This window comes from Lineus longissimus, chromosome 8, assembly GCF_910592395.1.
Source record: "Lineus longissimus chromosome 8, tnLinLong1.2, whole genome shotgun sequence".
Lineage (NCBI taxonomy): Eukaryota > Metazoa > Nemertea > Pilidiophora > Heteronemertea > Lineidae > Lineus > Lineus longissimus.
This window is the reverse complement of record NC_088315.1, coordinates 19802924-19823984: the sequence shown is the minus strand read 5'-3', so window position 1 is coordinate 19823984 and position 21061 is coordinate 19802924. Positions and strand designations below refer to the sequence as shown.

The window sequence follows — 21061 nt, the reverse complement described above, 5'->3', positions numbered from 1 at the left end:
ACCCCTCATTAAGACTTCAAACATTGAGCAAATTTTAGCTATTCCAGTTTTTTGATTCAATCGTTTTTCCTTTTCTGCTTTAAATCTCTACATAGAGAGGTCAGCGTTCACAACCGTATCGTGATCTCTCTTTGCCTACAAGCCAATGATTTTCTTAAGTGTAAACATAAGCTGATATTTCAGAAGCTTAAGGCCTATGCATTTCTTAAACTTTATTTGTACTTGATTAAGATAGTTCCTACGGAATATCTGATAAAGATAAAGTCATTTCCAGGCGACAGCTGGCTTTTTAGGCTTACATGCTTAAGAACTGGCAATGCATTGCCGCCATTTCAGATTTAACACGGGCGTTGCCATGGCTATATTGTAAATACGGTGCTATTAGGGTCATACATGGAAATGTCTTTAGCAACAACAAAAAAACGGGGTGGGGGGAGATATGAGGGAGACCACAAAACGACTGACTGTACGATATTCGTGACAATATAAATGTTATGATGCGGGAAATGGCTTAATATTTTAGACTCTATCTGAGCAGTTTTATATATTTCCATGAAATCAGGCAACTGATCTTCATGTGGAGGGAACTAAACACGCAGCACCCTAAAAGCTATCCATACATGCGACTTTTAATCATCCTATGCCTAATCAAATCCCCCAAGCTTCATGATAAACACCACCCCATCATGTGTATTTCTGCTGATGATTAACGGCCAAAATTGCCTCAGAGTGGATAATAACTTGGCCGCAAGATGCTCGCCGTCGATACTTACCAATCGTAATGAAATCAACGCGGACAGGGTTTGGTACTTTTCATTCTGAAAATAGATATAAGGATCCTGTTATTGATAATGTGAGGGATGTGGTTATGGGGGTGATTGGGATAGATTGATTGGTAGGGAAGATATTCAGCTGCAGCGTTCCTGGGAATTTATGTTAGTGAACAGGGTCCATTCGTAATCATTTTCGCTGAAATGTCCTCTATAAAAATGTTGATCCCCGAAACCGAATTGTAAAAATCTGCTCTGACGAATTTTATCATATTCTATGCCCGATGTAATGCTTTGGGTGGTTCCCTATACCTCAATATTTCCAAACAATAGACGGCTAGATAAATCAGGCCGAGAGCTATTTACAGGAATTCGGTCACAGAGGGCGAACATGACTATTTGCCGATATGTGTACCTCGTTTGCATGGAAAACACGATTCTGTGACATCGTGGAGAGTCACAGGCCTTCTGAGCCCCCTTTAAATACGGCCCTGAGCGTCATGACTGTCTATCACACTGTCTTGTCTCCAACAACAAGCAGAGATAACCACGACAGATGAAAAATTCATATTCGTGGCGTCTTCGGAAAAAATCCTTCGTCGATTAAAAGCAATTCTCATTGATTGATGGACTCGCTTTGTCATATTCATCCCGCGTGTTGGGAATATCAGTTTCCAATCAATTCATCGTTTTCTTAGAAATATCCTCTCTGGTACGTCTAAGATGTATGATTTAGGAGTCCATGCCTTGACTGTAATATCGTCACTCCCTTTCCCTAACTTGAGAAATACATCAAAATCGATCTCGCAGTAAGCAGAAGAGACATATGCTATAAAATCGTCTCAGTCTTTTAAAGACAATTCAAATTGTTCGAAAAGATTATGACTTATTTGACTAAATGTTACTGCATATTAGTAACTAAAGAAAGTGAGTTGAAAATTTTATGTTTCGTAAAACTTCTGTTTACAAGATCCAATGATGGCTGGCAAGAGTGCCAAAAACCATGAAATAAAAGGCGGTTTTGGACAAACACTTAGCCAGCTAGGGCCTGTTTAGTTCAGCAACGGCTAAGTCTTGGGATTGCGCTTAAACCTGGCGACAACCCATGGTAGAGCCCTTGAAGTTGCGGGAATTTTCTTTGACGCTAACTCTAACTTAGCGTTACGTCTAGGGTTTAACTGAAGGAGATATTGTTGAGTTAAGTTAACGCCAGCGTTAGTGACAAAGGTTGGTTTTGAACAAACGGCGCATGGTGGCTGACTAACTAGCTTACAGACGCCCAGGTCTCGATCCTATGACCTACTGTCACAATCAGTATGATACAATGGGTTGTCTGAGGCATGTTTTGACAACAAACTCCACATTCCTCGCAACCTGGCGCCCGCACGAGTACATTGCTCTTTTCCTTTTCATACACGACAGTCTGTAATTGATCAACCACGCCAAAACCATGATTATCCCACCGAGAAAAACGAAACAGCGGGAATATGAATTCATTCCTCGTAAGGCAATTACGCGTCGAAGATGATGGATCAACATATAAAATACCATCTTATACATCATTTTTCTCGCATCAAGACAGTTATGAGTCCAATAATGAATAAGAATGAGTGATACTTATATCATCTGTATTCATTCACCAGGCAAGATGGTAACAATGGATTTGTCTAAAGTCGCCAAGAACATTTACCAGAGAGTTACATGGCTCAGGGTGAGGGTTATCCTCCAAGTAAAACGAATTCAGGCCTAGCCAATACACGGTCTATTGTATTCTAACAAAGCCCGCTCGCACCTCAGTATAAATTCCCAGTTCAAAGGGTCAGCAGGGGAAATCTTTACAACATCGACCTCCTCGAAACACCTTTCAGGCTGGTCAATAGGCCTAAACCGACAAGAGCAAATAGACGTAATGGTTTCGCGGTTTGTTTATGCTTTTAGCCGGTTGAACAGCGCCTGTCCCAAGGTCTATGTGTGACACAGACTCACAAAACGCGGCAAAACAGCGTATTGCCGTGTGCGTAAGTCAAAAAATGGAAATACTAAATCCCCACTTGGTAATATCGTGAACGACTTTCGCTTTTCCGAGTATGGTCGACTTCCATTTGACAAACAGTTTTGCTCGATCTCGTGACGTCATCCTTGTTAAACACGTCCGTCTGATCTTGCGGATATCTCGACCATGAAGGCGTGCAACAAGAATTCTTCGGTTAAATGTGTCATAGAAACCCCTTCATATAACCCAATGATTGGTTGGAACACCGAGCTTTTCCGAGGACCACTTGAACACAACAAATTTACTTTCGGGGCTAAATCCGGTGTAGATACCAGGGATTGAATACGTCGCGAAGACCATGTCATATGCTAAAGTCAAAGTGTTCAGCTGATTATAACGTTAAGAATCGTAATCATTGAATGGTGGTACTACTGGCTCTATGATTCTTGCTATGCGTAGGCGCGATGTTAGATTATCTCTAGACACATTGTACAGAACTATAACCGGCGGATTCAAAACTCCATGATCCAACTCCTTTTGTGGTTTTTATTTTACCGATAAACCTTCAGGTTGCATATTTGTGTTCACCGAAAATCGATTGATGGTTTTCAATCACTCAAAGATTTTTATTGCTAGAGTGTACCCTGATAAAAGTCAGGTGACTGACGGATCCGGACCTTCAATGAATTTTGCCTAGGCCCTATCCATTTTCAGGTTTCTGATAGACTGAGTTCTTGAAACAGGAGGTCGAAAGCAACGCAGTTTCAAAATGGTCGATTTGTAATTTATGAAAGCGAGTGTGCCGCGCCCATCCTGATCTGTACCAAACATGGCTGGAAACTCTCCTATATGGAAAGGGCCAATATTATATAGATAGTAGTTTCCTTCCGCATGGGCGAGGTCCAGTGAAAGACATTTTTCCGAGGTGACAAGCGTTGAATCATAAATTCCTAATAAAATCTGTCTTGCCACTGCGCCATCCTTGGCGAGGTCAATGTAATGTAGAACATTAGATTAATTGGTATGAGGCATCTTAGTCTGGGGACCCGGCGGCATTGGTCGATCAACAAGTCAAGCTATAATCACAGATTGATATTAATCTTGGGTTCTTCTCTTAAGGACATGATGACTGGTTTGAGTCGACCGTGATGAGCCGTCCGTTGCACACACTGTTACAAGAATAACATGTTCATAGTTTAAAATGCCAGGTAATAGTCCCAGCGCAAGTCTTGATTGGACGTGACAAGGAGTCATTTCATTTGTCTCCCCGCTGATTACCTAAGAGGTTTCATACCAGGCATCCCCATTTTCCGCCGCAGAAAAACCGATCACGGCATCTTACTCCAACATCTCGAGGCATGTGTTATCATCGTGATAAATTCAGTTTGTCTACACGAGCCTTCTCGAAGTTTGCTCTGATCGTATTATCATCGGGTGACAAATTAAATGAGGTGCGCGTGAGAAAGGTCGGGATATAAGGATATCGATAGCTTGCTTGTCATTTGAAGCCAAAGGTTGCAGTTTTTGAACAGTGGCCCAAAAGGACAATGACATTTACCTAGAGCTCACAGTCGGTAAAGGTATTGATTTACCGTTGTACACAATAGAAACAAGGCCCTCCCATTACAGTATTGGAGGGGTACAATCGGATAAAATACATGTAATAAATTCGGGCCTTACGCCCCTCAAAATGAACTGATCTTTTGTCTGTTTCTTTTGTGTCGTCATTTCCTCTCCAGGTGAGGACGTATTTTTCTTTGGCAAACGTGACCTTGACCCACCGTGTAGTTGGCTTCATAAGTAATGACACTGTTCTTTTGGGCCGCTGTGCGAAAATTATTAGCCAATTTCTTCATTTTTTAACGTTAGACCCTATTTCACTCTCTCACCCCGTAAAATTCTACATGTAATTGCTAGATTTTGCAAGACAATGGTAACACATATCATCTTGTCAGGGGCTCAACGCTGTGGACAACCTGACGTGGAAATGATAGCCTGCAATACACCAAATGAACCAAATCATTTGACTTACCGTATCTAAGATGTGGTAGAGGGACATAGCAATGAGTACCCTCACAATAGAGTCATCCTCTGTCACTGGACGCGACGTGCGGTCGTAGAATTCACCCTTGAACAAGAATTTCTTAATCCGATACTCATTCGAACGCTTACGGCGTTTCTTCCGTTTTGGGATCCCTACCTCCTCCGTCACTTCCGGTTCAGAGGTGAGTTCCACGTCCAGCTCCTCCCCGTTGGGGCCGAGAGGAATACCCGTAGGAAGTGACATACTTGCTGTGTACGTCCGTGTTGCATTTTTGGGAGGTTTTCTTGTCGTCCACGTGGTCTCTCGCGTTGTTTTATGAGTTATATGATTTTCTGCTGAGTCATGGATTGTTTGTGAAAAGTGATTTGCTGTAGTTGAATATGGGATCCTCTGACTATGATGTACGGACTCAGGAGTATTTTTATTATGTAATGTATCCTCTAATTCTGCATCCTCTACGATAGACGCAGACATGTTCTTCTTTTCAATATCGTCCCTCGGCTCATATTCTTGCCTTGGGGACGAGGATGGTGTCGAACGTTTTGCATGTGATGATGTCATGGTACTGCTCCGTGTCGTACGCCTCGGAGAGTTGTCAGTGTTGCCCTCTATCGGCGACTGATGGTATGCATCAGCCTGCCGTGTAGTCCTTATTAGCAGTGGAACTTTCGTTTGACCTTTTGTATATTTGTTGACACTAATTTTGGAATGGGTTAATCCTTTCGATTCTGTTCCTTGCATGTTCATATTAAGTGTTTCATCTTTTGCTTTGTGTATTTCTGGTTCTTTTGTGTTTGATGTTGGTGCCAATGATGCTCTTGACGGCGATGTTGATGACGATGATTTTGATGTCGATAACGATAACGATGATTGCGATATAGATGTTAATGACGATGACGATTGTAATGATGATGATGATGACGACGACGATGATGCTGATGATGATGATGATGAAGATGGTGATGACGGTGATGGTGAAAATGATGATGATGATGATGATAGATTTGTTAATGATGAAAATTCAGTAGAGGGTTTTGACGATAATGTCGTCGAAGACAATGAAGATGATGATGATGACGATGATGAAGACGACAATGATAAAGATGATGAAGATGACGACGATGAAAGCGTCGGAGACAATGCCGGTAATGATGAAAATGTCAAAGTTGATGACGAAGTTTTTGATGGCACTGATGATAGAGGACGTGTTGTTTTTTGCTCAAGTGTGACTGAAGATGAGAATAATGAAAACAGTTTTGCAGACGGAGGAGGTGATGATGATGATGATGAATTTGATACTGACGTTGTAGACGATGATAACGTTGCTGCCAATAGAGACGAAGACGACAATGATGATGATGAAAATGATGACAGTGATGATAATGATGATGATGATGACTTGAGTATAGTATGGCTTTCCGTAGATGACAATGGTGAAGATGACAATGATGATGATGATGATGATGATGATGATGATGATAATGATGATGGTGATGATGATAATGGTGATGATGATACGAGTATTTTTGGTAGAAACGTTGACTTAACATCCAACACTTGGAAGTTAACTTTTGAGGACGACGTATATTTTGAAGTTGTGAGAATTTCAGGCAGTACCGTGGAGGGCGTATTGTGTTTTGTCTCTGCTGTTGTTTCAGTCACGTGATCATAGTTAAGATCCGGCGGAATGGTTCCCTTTCCGTTGACCATGACACCTGGAAAGATAGAAAGGGAAGAATGTAGGTGTTGGCCAAAATATTGGTCATTCTTCAATACCTGGAGTTATAGCGTTCTCCCAGAAGCAGCATCACTCTCTGTCGGACGCTTTATAGAGGCACAGGGAACAGTTCATCTCTGAAACACAAAGCATAATCGTTATAGGATGCAGTGTCATCCACAGAGCTCACGCATAGGAATCGACGTGACGAAAACAGCATTGACCAAACAACAATAGCTATATATTTACATTCATTACATCTGATCTTAAAGGGAATGGATTGTACATGAGTATGAATCTGAATAAGATCGTAACCTAGGCTCTTGTCCGACCTGAGTACATCATTCGCCATGAACATCCATCAGCAACTGTCGCAAAATAGACATACGAAACTGCGTAGACCGCCAAATGACGTCACCCGCGCGAATACAAACATTGGTCATCCCAACCTGGAAATTCTACACGGAATGGTTCTACTCTCGATGATTTCCGAATAGTCGAAGAGGGTCAGTGAAGATGACTTCATTGTTTCCGGCGATTTGAACCCCGGAGGTTACACATGGCTTGTCATAATCATCGCGCCTCCGGCTCCGACAGATGGATCAAATGCGAAGGAAAAGCATCCCCTGAGCCAGTGCGAGTTACTCGCTGTTGGTCACTGACTGCATTAGGAATATCGCCCGATCAGGGAGAACGATATAAGTAGAGTTTAATGGTGTCATATTCGGATCATAGAAAGATGGGGAAGAAATGGAGACATTGCCGTCTGCGCTATCTTCCCACCGCATCGAAACTGTCTACGATCACAGCGATGCGTTCGCTCAAGTCGCTGAAGAAGCAGAAAATGTCCCATTGAAAGAGTGTGTGGCCCTATTGTTGTATGGGGTATGGTGGCCATGATCAATAGCTCAGAGATTAAAGCGCATAATAGAATCATTTGATCCCGGACTTTCTATCCTAGGACATCCAAACTTCTACACTGGAAGCCAACAGAAGAATGCCTGCGAGATCATTTCGCAGAGGTTTTTAAAGCTTATTTATTACCAGAAATAATTATTACTAGAAATTTTCGTATGGTCATTGTATCGTCTAAGACTAAGGCAACAATCTATCAGACGATAAAATATGATAAAAATATGGTCGATTTTTACAATAGTGATGATCGTTTTTCATAATAGGGAAGTTTCGCAACCCCTACTTACAACGTAATACGAAATACGAAGGTCTATCACGTCATCAAATAGTTTTGTGCTTCCTCATTTACAGGAGACTCGCAAATCTTTATACCTAGTTGTAGGCGGGCAAATTTTAAAAGTCGCCAATTTAGTTCAAACTTTGTATTTCGTCGTTCGTACGCTTCGTGTGGGTTGCGAGACATGCCTATTAGCGCTTCCTCTGAGCAGATTCTGCACCAGCCCGCTCCATAACAACTTCCACTGGATCTGTTTATTATTACGTATTGTGAGAGTTGTATGCATGGATCTTCAGAGGGATCAATCTGCCCTATCTGTTACTAACAGTACTAGACATCTATATGTACAGTACATGTACTGGTCATTTCTCAATGGTAATGGGGTCGGCGATACCCGGCCTTGAATTGAATACGTCTCATGTATGACAGATCAATTACAGTTTGATAGAGAGTCCCCGCAAATGAAATCAAGACAGGCTTAATCCCATCACATCCATTGGGCTCCGAATTGTCATAGTAGAATCGGGAATTTGTCCTTGTCATATACTATGTGACTGTAAAGTGTTTTTCATATCGTTCTGGCCAAAGGTACTTTTATTAGATGAAAACAGGAATGTGACCAGATCACATCTTATCCTGCTATGACACCGGCTGCCCAGGGCTGTGTAACATTACTATTTGTGATCACACTGTTACAGTTTAGTGACAAGAGGTCAGCCAGGTACCTTTGGCCAGATCTATCTGAAAAAACGTTACCATGCATTGCATCGTCTATTGTCTGTCGTCAGCCATGACACCAACAAAAGATTCTTCCAACTTTCCAATAAATAATAAATGTCCAAGCCAATCATTACTTGTCCCCGATGTTATCCTCAACGGACCCAGCCCATTACGACCACGACATTTCCATTACCATTAGAGGAGACCCCGAGATCAACCCCCGCGTGAGATATGACAATTGCTGATAGCCTCACCTGACATCTTTGTTATTTGGCCACACAGCCTGGGAAAGGAAATCCTAAATCTATAAGTGGTTATTTTCTGTCTGGCGAGACAAGGAAAGCAGCAAGAAGAGGACATTCTATCAGCTCTTGTGATATTTGGTAATTTTGAGAAAATACAATCTAGGTAGAATTCAGCCGACGAGGTTTTTGTGGCGGTTTTGGCTTGGCGAGGTAACTGCGATCTTGCCCAACAACTCCTGTAAACATGCGCGTACTGCTGAACCTTATCACATTAGCGAAGCGATTCAAACCTTCAAAGAGCGTAATGCTGCTTTATCGATGATATAGATGGATTCTTTAAATCATTTTCGTAAAGCAGCATGTCTGTGTTTTTTATGCGCGGAAATGTGGTTAAAAAGCCAATCACATTTTTTTTCAATATCTAAGCACCTCGGTCACACGGTCACACAGTATCTTCGTGAGATTGTCAAAAATTGCCCAGAGTTCTATCCACGAAATCAGCCAATCAAATTGCTGCTTTGAGCGCGGAGTGGCAAGCAAATGTATTAGCTCTATCCATCCTCTACCATCATCCGTCAAAATCCTCAAACAAGATTTCAATATATATGGAAATGCACCATTAATAGAGATATTTGATAACAATTCGGCACCAGAAACTTGTGAATATGATTTTCTCAATACTTTGTAATTGTATTGGTCGCTCAAAGCACGGATGAATGGCATTCGTAGCTCAAACCACATTAGCCACATAGGCCAGGTGAACCACGCTAAACATTGCCCGCTAAAAGATCATAGAAAATCATCATTTTTACAAGTACGTTCAATCTTCATCGTAAAACCTTTCCAAACCGTAGGCGTCTTTGAGTGTGTTAAATCGACCATTAGACGCCCACTGGTAACGCTTGTAGCAAATTGAGATAAAATAGACTGTCGTAAGCGCCCATGATATTATCATACGATATCAATATTAAGTTATTTGCTCCTTACCTCGCAAATTCAGGCCTAGCCCAATCATACACGGTCTCAAAGCCCGCTCGCACCGAGACCTAAATTCCCATTGTTCTGCAGTTTTATCAAAGGGTAATCAGGGGCAATTCTTGCATTACGTTAATATGGCCCGTACCTCGCAGCCTATTGTCCAATACGTGGTCTATTGTCTTTAAACAAAGCCCGCTCACACCTAGGCCTGAATCCCATTGTTCACTGGCACGAACAGTTATTGGGGAAGAGAGATGTTGCAGTTATCCAGTCTATTGCTGTAATCAAGGATGGCCTGGTGCGGTTTGTCAGACTGGTTAATGTTGATATTGCCCGTCTTCTAGTGTTGCCCTTTCACAAAAATCGAAGTAGCTCAGTTATTTTAGAAAGTATGAAGATGGGGGTATCATTTTGTTCGTAACGTCTTCGGGTGTTTCCAATTCTGAGTGTTTCCCCTCAATATTTGACAAAAAGGCAGACAGAGTCGAGAGCCCGTGAGCTATAAGCACATTATTAGTCCTTTAGACATGATAGACTGTAGGAGGAAACCGAGCAACCCGGAGGAAACGCTCTCTATGACAGAGAGTCGCCCTCCCTATGATATGAGTAGACCAGGACTGGGACCGACCAAGTCGGTGGTGGCGGGCGCTAATGTTCCACTGCGCCACTCCAACAGCTCCGTCAGTCTTCAACTTATTGTATGCATGGGTCCTTACAAATGCCGGCAATAAGTCAACGAGAGTCAAAGAGCAACTTGGAATCTCTTATGAATTCGAAGTCAAATCGATTTATGAAATAAATAAATGAATTTCCTGGCATTTTATCATATCGATCTCGGTCTATTCAGTCTCCGTACTTCTTTGTATCATTTTCAACCTCACCTTTGATTCTAATTTATTGTATAATTGGTTCTGTCACTCAAATTCCCCGGACAGGATTCGGTATGTCAACAGAATGTCGTGGATTAACAATGCGGCGCTTGACGGTTGTTATTGACAGGAGGCACCCGAATGAATGCACGGTACTGACAACGCTGCACGGGATGGATCCGTGGTCGTCCAGGAAGTGGTCAACGCAACAAGGACAACGACACAAACAACATGAATTCAAGAATACAAAAGGTTCCCCTCCCCTTGACAATGTTAATCTCAAACTTAACAAGCTTAGATCAAAGTCTTCTCTCACCAGCCTGGAGTGGTATCGCGCAATTTGTATTTTCAGCGGTTAGACAATCTTTGATTTATCGTAAAGGGGGTATTTGTGGCCAAGATGTATTTTGGCTCCTGACCACCAGTTTTTCATTGCCCTTATAGACATTGTTTAAGACGCAGTGGCTTGAATTTCTTGTGTCATCATTATAAAAATGCTATCATGTACATGACCGTGGCAGATATTACGGCCTCTTGAAGTTACATGTTCTACATGTGGTATACATACGCCGGTAATACACACAATTTTCAAAGCTTTTGACGTATATAAGCGTATCGTTTGCCATAGAATGTTTGGAAAATAAGCCCGATTGTATATACATTAATGTCAACACGACTGTCAAAGCCAGATACGAATATGATCTTCCAATTTTGTTCCCCTAACTGGCACCGTTTTAAAAGAATCAAGCGTCTGTTATCCTCGTGTCGCCCACCAAAGTCATCCGACACTGCAATATCAGCATAAAAACACACCATCCACCATACGAAGAAGGCTATCATGATCGCCTGAACATGTCATTTTTGACATGTTATCCTAGCGACATTATGGCTCGGTCATTTAGATAAGCCCTGCAGATCCTGACCTTGAGAAAACTTTGCGGAACTGTGATCTGGCTCAGTTTATCGAGCTCAGGTCGTCGAGTTCGGTATTGGCAAGCAATAGGTTTTCCCGAGTGTTGTGGGGCCTTTGACTGTCTGAACAATCAACGAGAATATGCCTGTTGACCGCCATGGCATTGGAGTGGCTAGACTATGAAATATTCATCCTCTGTCAATAAAGGGAGATGGCCTTCATTCTCGAAGTCTCCCCATTCCCCTTTCTCCTTCTCAATGCATGCCCAATCCAACTCCCTGCAATGTCGATGCTGTGACCCAATATGGCAGTAGGGTAGTTCGACGATTATCTGTTATCAGACTATAATACTCTGTAAAGTGAAGTATCGTCCAGTCTTCCCAGTAAACCATCGTGAATGCATGATGACCATCACGGTAATTAGGAATGACAGACACTCCCGCTGTCCTTGCGAACGATGTTCGGGGTGACAGCTGATATCAGCGATCTTCTCGTAGGCTAATATGCTGTGTCCGCAATCAAAGTGCGATTAATCATCATCATCATGTATATCCTGGATTATTATACTCCACGACCGTGCTGTTTTAGTCAAGGTTGTACCGCCAGCCGGTTAAGTTGAGTCAGAGCGCGATTTCGTACACATACTTCCATCACGCAAACTGTCATCCAGCATCGCCAAACAATATGGCGTACAATGGATGGTGTAGGTATGCCTTCAACTTTTCAAGCTCATCCACGACACCCGGGAAGTGTCGATGTTGTCAAGATTTGCCCTGATAACCCTTTGATAAGTCAGTAGAACAATGGGAATTTAGGCCGAGGTGCGAGCGGGCTTTGTCTAAAGGCAATAGACCTTGTATTGGCTTGGCTCAGTCTTTTAACTGCGAGGTCGGGGGGCTTAATAACGTAATGGCGCCTCCCGAGGCGAAGACAGGCATCGCACGCACAACCCTTACTAGCTTCAATTTGCATTCCAGGTTCGCTAGTATTGTCCAGGAATAGGGACTGTTTGTGCACCTGCTCGCTGGATTCCCCAGGCCATAGATCGGTTCACGAGGACGATCAGCGAATGTCTAGTTCAAAACGCACAGCTCCTTGCCGTACGGTAGTCGATCAATTATCTATCAAGGTTTGCCGAGACTGTGCATTTTATAGTAATTTGCGTCGTACATTCATCAAAAAGTATGTGTTATGTCCCCACAACATCAATAACAAACAGATGTAGTTGAATTCTTCTACGTAAAGATAAATAAATCAAACTACGTACTTGAAATATGCCGAGAGTCAGCAGGTACACAAACAAAAGTCCCTGAATTCAACTACGTACTCAATTTCTGATGTTTCCCGAACTGGATAGGATCTTTTGTCTTACAAACACGACATCTGATCGACATAAACTACCGGGTAATGATGACAGTCTGTGACTGACGTTTTCAAACTAAAGCAAAACCCGTTTTCAGAACAATATTATTACAAGATTAGTGACAAGAATAATTGTGTACTACGAAAACCAACAAATGTACAAATCACGCAATTTCTACCCAAGCAGCAATAAACATGAAAATTGCTTTTTCAAACTTGAAAGGATGATCACCTAGTTTGGGGGAACTAGCACTCATTTCCAGTATAACAAGTCAAGTACCATGAGGGCCTGATTTATCAAACCTTTCGAAGAAAATAATGAGGATCAGGCTGGAATTGGTCACAGAAGATTTGAAACTCTAATGTTACATTTCAATTCGTTGCAGTTCCTTACAAGATATCAATGGTGACAGGTCGGTTCACCTAGTGAACAGTTTTGCTGCTATAGTCTGATTAGAGGTGATGATGGACTTGCTCTCTCAGAGACTCAAAACACACCATTCAATTCTCATTTCAGCGTACGTTGTACAATGTATAAGGCTATAATCGATCGTCTAAGGTCTTTTTATTCTCTAAAATGTTACCGAAAACATTTTTCACACTTGCTACCATTACTTCCCTGATGGTTGCCAGCCTAACATATAATGTCATAGACCACTTCCAAATCCTGGCGACCTAAAATATCTACCGCACGAAACATTTCAATTACCATGTGTGTAAGGTCAAGATGACACGCTTACACACTTAAAATCCTGGCATAAGCACTGGTTTTCAATATACTCCGCCTGTTGATTTTGTATATAATGACGAAGGAGTAAAAAAGGTAGACTTAAATGGTCAGCAGGTTTTAAGGTGTACCTGTATCTGACGGTTTTTAAAATTATTGTTGGGTGTGGTACTGGTATGAGGCATTACATGAATTGAACTGGTCCTTCGGTATAGTACATGATCACACTTGGCCATTTTGTACAATCATTCAACCATCTTTAAACACCCTTATTGTATGATCCTGTGACGAAACTATGTAGCCTCCTACCACAGAAAGTCTGGCCTCACCTTTTTTTCCTCTGTCTATCCTACATTTCTCGGTACACCACATATCCTGCAGCTTACCATGATCTAAACTGACCCTCATTAACATGTGTTCGTTAAGGAACCCGCAACATGAAGTAACCTCCCCGAACCAGGTCGCTGATATGTCCATATAAGTTATCCAGTTATCGGAATGCAATTGCCTACAATCCATGGCATCACATATCATATCTCGCCCCATAAGGACAGTGGCTCCTCCGCAGCACGCTATCCTCGAGGCATCTGGGATGACCGACTTATCAACTACTTTTGTGTACTCAACTGATCCACTTACGTCGACAATAGTGACCTTTTTATTGCCATCTTCAGTGTGACTGAGGACAACATACTCGTGACAGAGGTTCACGTCGAATGAGATAGGGCTTCGAACCTGGACATCCTGTGTCGTCTTCATCTGTCCAGTCGCTGGATCAAAAATTCGCACACTGCACGAGTCCTGTGTCTGTCCATCAGAGAGGACTGCGAGGTTGCCGTCAGGGGTGGCAGCGATATCGTACACTGGATTGACATGGTCAGTGATGGTGCGCTGCAAGTCACCAGGAAGCTTGTAGATGTCAAGTGCCTTCGATGGTGTGCCTGGGACTGTTGGATGTCCGACGGCGTAGAGATCATTGCTAAGCTTGGCTACACATGGAATGTACTTATCTTCATCATCAACGGGGAGTTCCTTTTCGTAGACTAGCTCACGCTTCTCAATACTTGCATTGCTCCTTGGAGTACCTGGCATAAGTCCTCCAATGCTCTGAGCAGTAATGTTTGGAACAAATTGGGGAGGCTTTCTAAATAGCCTTGTAAATGACTCCATGTACTTTTCCACGCTAGTATTTTCAGGCAATTCCGAGTCCATGATCTGCCGTATTATGACCGATAGCTTCTCGATGTCACGGGGATGAGCCTCCGCCTCGAGTAGCAAAGTCTTCGATTTAGTGACTGCTTCGTCGAGCTTGTTCAATGCTGGGATCTTCTCAAGCCAGCCATATACGTCCCTCACAACCTGGAAGTCTTGAAGGACCTTCTGCTTTAACTCCTCTTTCTGTTTTATAATCTGCTGGATGCATGTCTCAGAGTGGTCTTCGATCTCTCGTATGAGGACATCTCTTTTGCTTGAAACCTCACAGTTTTTCAGAAACTTCATCTGTTCCTCGTACCTTTTCATGTGTTTTGATCTGTTCTCGTACTCTTCAGATACCCGTTGCACTTCCTGCAGTATGCTGCGGAATACCTCCCAGATCTTCTTCACCTCGTGGTCTCCGTGGTCAAGAAACACACACACACGACAACAAGGTTTCTCACAAGTACAGCAATAGCTCCCAAATAATTCGTTATGCTTTCGGCAGCTTCCTCCAGTTTTACCTTTAGCAGACGCCACGGAGATCACCACGTGTGATGCGGTTGCTTTATTTTTTTCGTGAACGTGAGTGCAAGCTAGGCATAAGTACATATTACCACATTCCTGACATAAACTCTCAGCTTCAGTTGCAGTACCCTTGATGCCACAGATAAGGCAAGCGACAGACTCAGTTGTCATCTGTTCTTCATCACACTCTTCGGCTCTGCCATCATCTTCCAAGTCGTCAACGCCATTCTTCGGTAGGGAGCACTGTTTTTGGCAAATCGGACAGGGGAAACTCTCACTTGCTGCGGACAGGCTCTTGAGGTGTTTGGAGAGGCATTCAACACAGCAAAGATGCTTGCAGGTCGTTAAAACTTTCAGTACATCAGGGGTTTGGAGGCAGACCGTGCAGACTGGATCAATACCTGGCTCAGGAGGAATCTTAGACGCCATCATGCACAAAGTCGGTATCCTGAAGTAAACAAAAAAAACTATGTCTCGGTCGATATATTTTACAGTGACTGCTGGCCTTTCTCAACTTACTGGTCCCTTACAATGAAGTAGTCATCGATAATTAAAAAAAACTGAATCTTTACGAAAGATTTAACTCAGTTTTAAACTTCCTCGAAGTGGGACGCCATTGTTAGACTTCCATCTAAGTCATGAGATGAGAAGTTGGGACTTAAGGGCTTGTGTAAGATACAGGCTCATGCGACAGGTTTGAATATTTAATAGTGATGACTGGTAGATTTCCTGCGGGGGTTTATCGAATGTATATCATAACGTCCCACACGGTAGAAAAGGCAGGAATTTATGAATACGAAGTTACCTCTTACCGATATATTCGCGGAAAGAGTGTATCTATGTATAATGGTCAGTGTGGTCACTTACCTTCAGAAATCGGCCCGTACAAACTGCCGGTAATGCCAGGGCAGTATTCACGATTTCGCCCAAGGACTTCACCCACCTATCGTTGCTAACAACAGTTTGGCCTACTGTTATCAGCTGAGCTGTACTCTCATACTGCATGAAATATCAGCAAATGATCCACTACATTACGATTCAACGAATCTCTTCACCCGCAACTAGGTCACATTCTACGGCGTAAACAAGAAACGCGACATGTCTGAAAATAGTCAGTGCTCACAATGCTTATTGATCGATATCCACAATGCATCGGCATTAACAGCGCGACCCAGTTACCTGGAATACAGTTGCGAGGTTACCGGGAAATCGTCTCGCGGAATCTACGGTACATCAGACGAGAAGTAAGTTACACGTAGGCCTACTTGGAGAGTAAACACTTTGTGGGATGTGTACATGTATTATGCACTTGGAGGAAGATTGGCGTACGGTTTTTATAGACATAACGGTTCTCCAGCACTTGGACGCTGCATTGACGCGTTGATCAACTGCTGTAGTGTACGAAGAAGAACAGGTTCTTACATAAGTATCGAAGGTAAGGTCTCAACAAAATTGCCTTTTATTGACTTGGAGGCCTGGCTTGAAGGCCTACATCTAATTCTGTGATCATGATGGCGGCCTATCTTTGGTCAGATTCAACCTTACCTTGTGTGCTGGGAACACACTATACATCATAAGTGCTACGTTGCTGTAGTTTATAACTATGCTCTGACTGCAAATGGTGGCGCCAGTATCATAGACGATATTGGAAAGTCTGTAAGCGAGTTATGACAAATACGCAATACACGTGCGTGTACGGCATGATGCATTGTGAAGATGCACTCGTTTGTTTTTCGGCCTATATTACCCGCTGACTTTCGAATGTTGTCTATCCTGATGCACGTAGGCGTGCTATCCATCAGCCTGTTGTCCTCATCCAGTAAGATGCGTGCGTCTAGTAGGAAAATGTGTTTTTGACAATATATACATGTAGATCTTCCGAAGAAAATCCTATTTTGGCATAAAAATCCAAAAATTGGCCCAATAGATAAAACAATTACCCATTCGAATTCGTGATCGCCATTACACAATACTGTTGTGAAAAAGGTTTTCTGAATTTTTTTCATTGGTTTTCAGAAATCAGCCCTGACCAATATGGCATCCAAAGAATCAAGAGGTGAGCCAATCTGCGCCATTTGCCTTGAGGCCCCCGACATGCCCGAGGTCCTGAAGGTGGTGACTACATGCAGGCACGCATTCTGTCGAAACTGTTTGTCCAAACACGTTGAGAGCTTTGGCGAAGCTGGCAAAGTATTTCCTTGCCCGACGTGTCAAGTTGAGTGTCCTCTGCCGGAGCAAGGCATCGAGGGCTTGTTGGAGTATAACATGTCTGAAGTAGATGATGCCGGTGGAAAGGTTGCTATTGGGACAATTGCATGCTTGAGCTGTCAGTACACAAATGGCACAGCAAGTGAAGCTAAGGCCTTCTGCCAGGAGTGCGGAAACGCGTACTTCTGCAATGATTGCACAGGAGTCCATGGCAGAAACGAAGCCACTTCTGACCATAAGGTGATCTCACTGAAGTCTCTCGGGAGGAAAACTGGTAGTAGGTGTAGAGGCCACGGGCCACTGATCAACAGCTATTGCTGCACGTGTCAGGAACCATGCTGCTATATATGTGTCCTTCTTGGCCATGGAGACCACGAGGTGAAGAAGATATGGGAGGTATTTCGCTCTCTACTGCGTGAGGTGAGATGCGTAACCGAAGATTATGAAAGGAGGTCTAGTGATTTGAAGATTGCGGAGGGTCAGTTGAAGTTCCTCAGCAAGTCGGAGGTGTCTCTAAGGCGTGATGCCCTTATACAAGAGATTGAGGGTCATGCTGAACAGTGTATAGAAAAGATCATAGGCCAGAAAGATGAACTGAAGGAGAAGGTCCGGTACAGTTACAAGGTGGTTGATGATGTTTCTGGTTGGCTAGGAAAGGTTCCAGAGCTAGATAAACTGACTGAAATTCTTGCAAAGTCCACCAAAACGCTGACCGATTCTGAACCACACCCGTTTGACATAGGTCAACTATCGAGAATGAAACAAAGACTTACTGACTCTGGGTTCACTGGTGAGATTGATATGAATGGTTTCTTTGAATCTTACACACGCTTGTTTAATAATCCTTTCTACTTCGTTCCGAATGAATCGGTTGACAACATTGGCGACTTGAAGGAGACGACGCGAAAGGACAAAAATATTGCACGATGTAAGTTGATATTTGAGAAGGAGCTTGTTATAAAAGATGCGAGAAAGTACATTCCCTGTGTAGCCAACCTTGGTAACGACTTCTATGCCATAGCACATCCAACAATTCCAGGTACACCATCCAACGCAATTGACGTCTACAAATTTCCTGGTGACTTCCAAAGAACCATCACTGACAACGTCAACTCTATTCACGACATGGCTGCTACCATTGAAGGCCATCTTGCTGTCCTTTCTGACGGGGTCGTGGAAAACACGTGCGCCGTACAGCTATTCGACCCAGAAGATGGGTACGTCAAGTCTACGGCTGACTTCCCTACTCGTAACCCTCTATCTTTTGACGTCAATTTACGCAATCAATACGCAATACTAAGCAGTGATGGAAACAAGAAGGTCTCCGTTGTTAATTCTGATGGGATCTTGGAGTTCACGTGCGATCAATTAAAGGTTGTTACTGATGCTACCAGTATCTCTTGGTGTGGAATTGACAAAATCGTTGTCATGGGGCAAACGTCATTGGTCGTGTTCGAATTAAATGGTGAGGTTATATCCGAGTTCACAAAAAGGACTTTCCATCAAAATTTGCACTCGACTCATATATCGGCTACCTTATTTGGCGAAATAATCTGCTGCTACAAGTTTAATGGCAAGCACAAGTTTTTAAAGAATATCCTACTCGACAAAAGTTTGATCTTTTCTGGTGCGCTTAAAATCTGTGAAGTTCGCACTGGAGCGGCGAAGTCTGTGGCATGTATTTCTGTAAGAGATGATGATTACATTGTGTCATCACAGGATCATACGATCAGAGTATTCAAATATGACGAATAGTGGTGATATCCTGCTGGTAACATTCTCAACTCTGACTAGACCGTGCAGTAAGACTGTTGATTGTATAGCTTGCCAACAAAATACAGGAAGGGTCATGTTGCATTTTTCTTCAATTCTTGATGTTATCATTTAAGTGCTCTGATCCGGCAAAACCATAGAAAACAAAACAGGATCGAGGCAGGAATGGAGCTACAGAGTCATCATGACCTTTATCGCTGGCGTCGACACTGTAATCCACTATGTGACAACATCAAAAGGGATCCGTAAATGATGTCTCTAAGCTTGCGGGTGTCTTTAAACCAAACACCTGAGACCTACAGCTCTAGAGCTTTTGGACTTCTATAAAACGAAGACCTTATAGGACCCTAGCAAGTTTTGGGACGTCTAAATAACGAAGACCGTGGACCCTAAAAAATCTTCAGACGTTTATAAACGTAGACCGATAAACCTACCTCTTGAGACATCTAGGAGAATCACCACTCCGCTATTTCTACTGGTTGTAAATGGACAAACATGTAATTGCACGCGTTGTAATGTCGTGTTTGAAAATCACAAACATGTGCTGAAATCATTGATCGTTATTGGAATTGTAAGCGAATATCTTTTCTTCTACAGCAGATGCTGAATGATCTCGTGATGTACAGTACTTCCACTCTTAACTTTACCTAGTAGAAATTACAATTCAGCGATGTGTGTACGCCGTAAAAGAGAAGATGAATGACACTTTTTGTTGCGGTGTGACTGGATATTATTTCCCAACCGCTGAGGTTAATTATACTAAATCCATTCAATTTTCGAGAACGTGCTCTACGAAATGAATTCGAGAATGATTACCATCGTGAGCTTTTAGTAAATGCTTGGCACGTCTTTCTTAATTTAGCTCTTCAAAATTTTTTTTTAAACAAATACTTACCTTTATCATTATCCGTCAAAGCTGATTGGATCTTTGCAGAGTACAGTACAATTGAATGTCTCTGCAGCTCAGGTTCGTTTTTAAAATTATTAAAACTTATAATTTGAATTACCAGATTTGTTCATTTGTAATTTGAAATTGAATTTGAGATTTTTTGAATAATAAATAGTGCGTTACAAAAGTGCAAAACACTCCATAACATGACTTGCTGTTGTGAAGAAGATTTGACCTTGACCTTGTCAAACCATTACTCTCTAATCTGTCACTTACACGAAGTCTGCTCGAGGGTCGAGCAGATTATCATGATAGGATATCATCCGTTTTATAAATCAGAGACTGATGGTTGCCATCATGGGTTTATTCTGCCATTGTCATGCGTCACGATTTGTCAGTTGCAGTTTGGTTTGATGTTCAACTGACGGGGGCAAAACGATGCAGAGAGAAAACTTTCATGTGCAGAGTGGAGGCGAGATTCTTCAGTTAAACTGTATTGTCCGATTCTCCAAAGCAGACGTGATATTCAAGCATATTCTCTCTGCCAGCGTTGGCGTCAACGTTGATGTCGTCACACAGTGAATCATTGACGTAACTACGGAACCATCATCGACTAGTAACCATACATAGATGTCTTCAATAAAATGAACAACATATCTATTCACTTTCAACATCGTCCTTTTCTGCCAACACGACTGAATAAGAAATGAGCAATTTTCTCCAGATCAAAGCAGTCATTTCATGTAATGAGTCAAATTGTAGACGGAAGGAAATTACACTGAACTGAACGTGTAGTGGTGCATGCACTCCTCGTGTTGATGGTAGGAGAAAATGCCAATGGAAAATGTCAGGGTGCCCTGGATTTGTTTAGTTGCAGTGCACTTAAAGTTGTTTACCACAAGGAGTGCCGGTGCACAAGTTGGACTGCTCCTGTCGGCT

The 21061-nt window shown here is 42.6% G+C and overlaps 3 protein-coding genes across 4 annotated transcripts in view; 1 reads left to right on the top strand and 2 right to left on the bottom strand.

Moving 5' to 3' along the window:
• Positions 1 to 21061, bottom strand: part of LOC135492408 (mucin-4-like) — a 66076-nt gene that overhangs the window by 8015 nt on the left and 37000 nt on the right. The window contains exons 2-3 of the mRNA XM_064778882.1: positions 4796 to 6522; positions 774 to 818 (exon numbers count right to left, since the gene is read on the bottom strand). Coding sequence (XP_064634952.1) covers positions 774 to 818; positions 4796 to 6522 — 1772 coding nt within the window. The remainder of the gene's footprint in view (positions 1 to 773; positions 819 to 4795; positions 6523 to 21061) is intronic.
• On the bottom strand, positions 13352 to 16275 carry LOC135492267 (uncharacterized). The gene is made up of 2 exons (XM_064778621.1): positions 16120 to 16275; positions 13352 to 15700 (listed from the first exon to the last, which is right to left on the bottom strand). The coding sequence occupies exon 2, from the start codon at positions 15682 to 15684 to the stop codon at positions 13780 to 13782; it is 1905 nt and encodes a 634-aa protein (XP_064634691.1). The 5' UTR covers positions 15685 to 15700; positions 16120 to 16275; the 3' UTR covers positions 13352 to 13779.
• On the top strand, positions 16315 to 20117 carry LOC135492266 (uncharacterized). 2 transcript variants are annotated; one of them, XM_064778619.1, is made up of 2 exons: positions 16315 to 16496; positions 17269 to 20117. In XM_064778619.1, the coding sequence occupies exons 1-2, from the start codon at positions 16377 to 16379 to the stop codon at positions 19213 to 19215; spliced, it is 2067 nt and encodes a 688-aa protein (XP_064634689.1). In that variant the 5' UTR covers positions 16315 to 16376; the 3' UTR covers positions 19216 to 20117. The 2 variants fall into 2 exon arrangements, with proteins under 2 accessions (XP_064634689.1, XP_064634690.1); XM_064778620.1 differs by having other exon boundaries at positions 16429 to 16687.

Bases quoted from the DNA above. Each gene is read 5' to 3' on its own strand.
- LOC135492267 (XM_064778621.1), bottom strand. From the start codon at position 15,684: ATGATGGCGTCTAAGATTCCTCCTGAGCCAGGTATTGATCCAGTCTGC.
- LOC135492266 (XM_064778619.1), top strand. From the start codon at position 16,377: ATGCTTATTGATCGATATCCACAATGCATCGGCATTAACAGCGCGACC. The intron at 16,497-17,268 runs GTAAGTTACACG...ATTGGTTTTCAG, and splicing joins TACGGTACATCAGACGAGAA to AAATCAGCCCTGACCAATAT.